The sequence below is a fragment of the Morone saxatilis genome, unplaced genomic scaffold (assembly GCF_004916995.1).
Source record: "Morone saxatilis isolate NCDOM2014 unplaced genomic scaffold, NCSU_SB_2.0 Contig24, whole genome shotgun sequence".
NCBI lineage: Eukaryota > Metazoa > Chordata > Actinopteri > Moronidae > Morone > Morone saxatilis.
Window position 1 is genome coordinate 27,042,637 of NW_023339807.1, and position 1,231 is coordinate 27,043,867.

Here is a 1,231-nt window from a genome sequence, read left to right on the forward strand (position 1 = left end):
GGCAGAGCGGTTCGATCCCCGGCTCCTCCTGCCACGTGTCAAAGTATCCTTGAGCAAGATACTGAACCCCAAACTGCTCCTGATGCATCGGTGTGTGAATGTGTATGAATGAGTTAGTTTCTGTTCGATGGACTTTACCATCACTGATAAGTGAGTGGTCGGAAGACTAGAAAGGCGCTATACAAGTACAGGTCCATTTACCATTTACCTGAAGAGAGAGAGAGACACCTGAAGAAAGAGAGAGAGAGACACACCTGAAGAGGGAGAGAGAGACAGAGAGAGACACCTGAAGAAAGAGAGACACACTTGAAGAGAGAGAGGGAGACCTGAGACCTGTCTCGCTGCCTGTGATTGGTCATCAGCAGTGATGTCATTGTGTGATGTCACGTGTGCAGGAAGTAGTCAGCAGTGTTTCGGGCTCGTACACTCGCAGCGTGCTGTGGCAGAGCAGTGAAGCCCTCGTCGTCCGTCTGCAGGCTGTCTGTCGAGGATTCCTGCTCAGACAGAAGCTGGAGGCTCGACGGCGTTACCTGATCACTCACACACCTGCTGTGGTCATCATCCAGGTGAGAACGTTCAAACAGCACCTGGTAGTCATACATATATACATATATTGTATTATATAATAATATATATATATATATATATATATTATTATTATTATGTTATATATTATTTATTTATTATATATCATATATTATAATGAGGATATAAAAACAGAATATATCTAAATCTTTCTGTTGACTTAAAATATGTGACTGTGAGACAGTTGTTAAACATTAGAACGTCGGTCTGTCTGTGTGTCTGTCTCTCTGTCTGTCTGTCTGTCTCAGGCTCACTGGAGGAGATTTGTCCAGCAGAGGTCGTACAGACGTCGGCTGCAGCTTCTATACATGAACTGGAGAGCTGCTGTGAAGGTATCAACCAACTCTTCATCGTCTGAAACAGCTGAATATTATTATTGATTATCAGTTATTGATCAGAGTCAATCATCCTGATGATGTAATATGTGTTCTAATAATAATAAAGTTAATATCAGTGTTAATAATGTTTGTGGAACAGATCCAGTCGTTGGTGAAGATGTGGTTGGCGAGGAGAAAATATCGAGCTCGACTGAGTTTCTTCAGACGTCACGTGAGTCTTTATGCTAAGCTAACCATGTGACTGTCTGTAGCCAGCCAATCAGAAAGCAGTATCCTGCAGTGACTGTGTGTCCAGAACCAATCAGAAA

General features: G+C 42.8%; 1 protein-coding gene across 1 annotated transcript in view; it reads left to right on the forward strand.

Annotated features, from left to right (window-relative positions):
• Positions 1-1,231, forward strand: part of LOC118336566 (ras GTPase-activating-like protein IQGAP3) — a 4,343-nt gene that overhangs the window by 1,801 nt on the left and 1,311 nt on the right. The window contains exons 4-6 of the mRNA XM_035673234.1: positions 396-566; positions 834-917; positions 1,063-1,134. Of these exons, the coding sequence (XP_035529127.1) occupies positions 396-566; positions 834-917; positions 1,063-1,134 (327 nt within the window). The remainder of the gene's footprint in view (positions 1-395; positions 567-833; positions 918-1,062; positions 1,135-1,231) is intronic.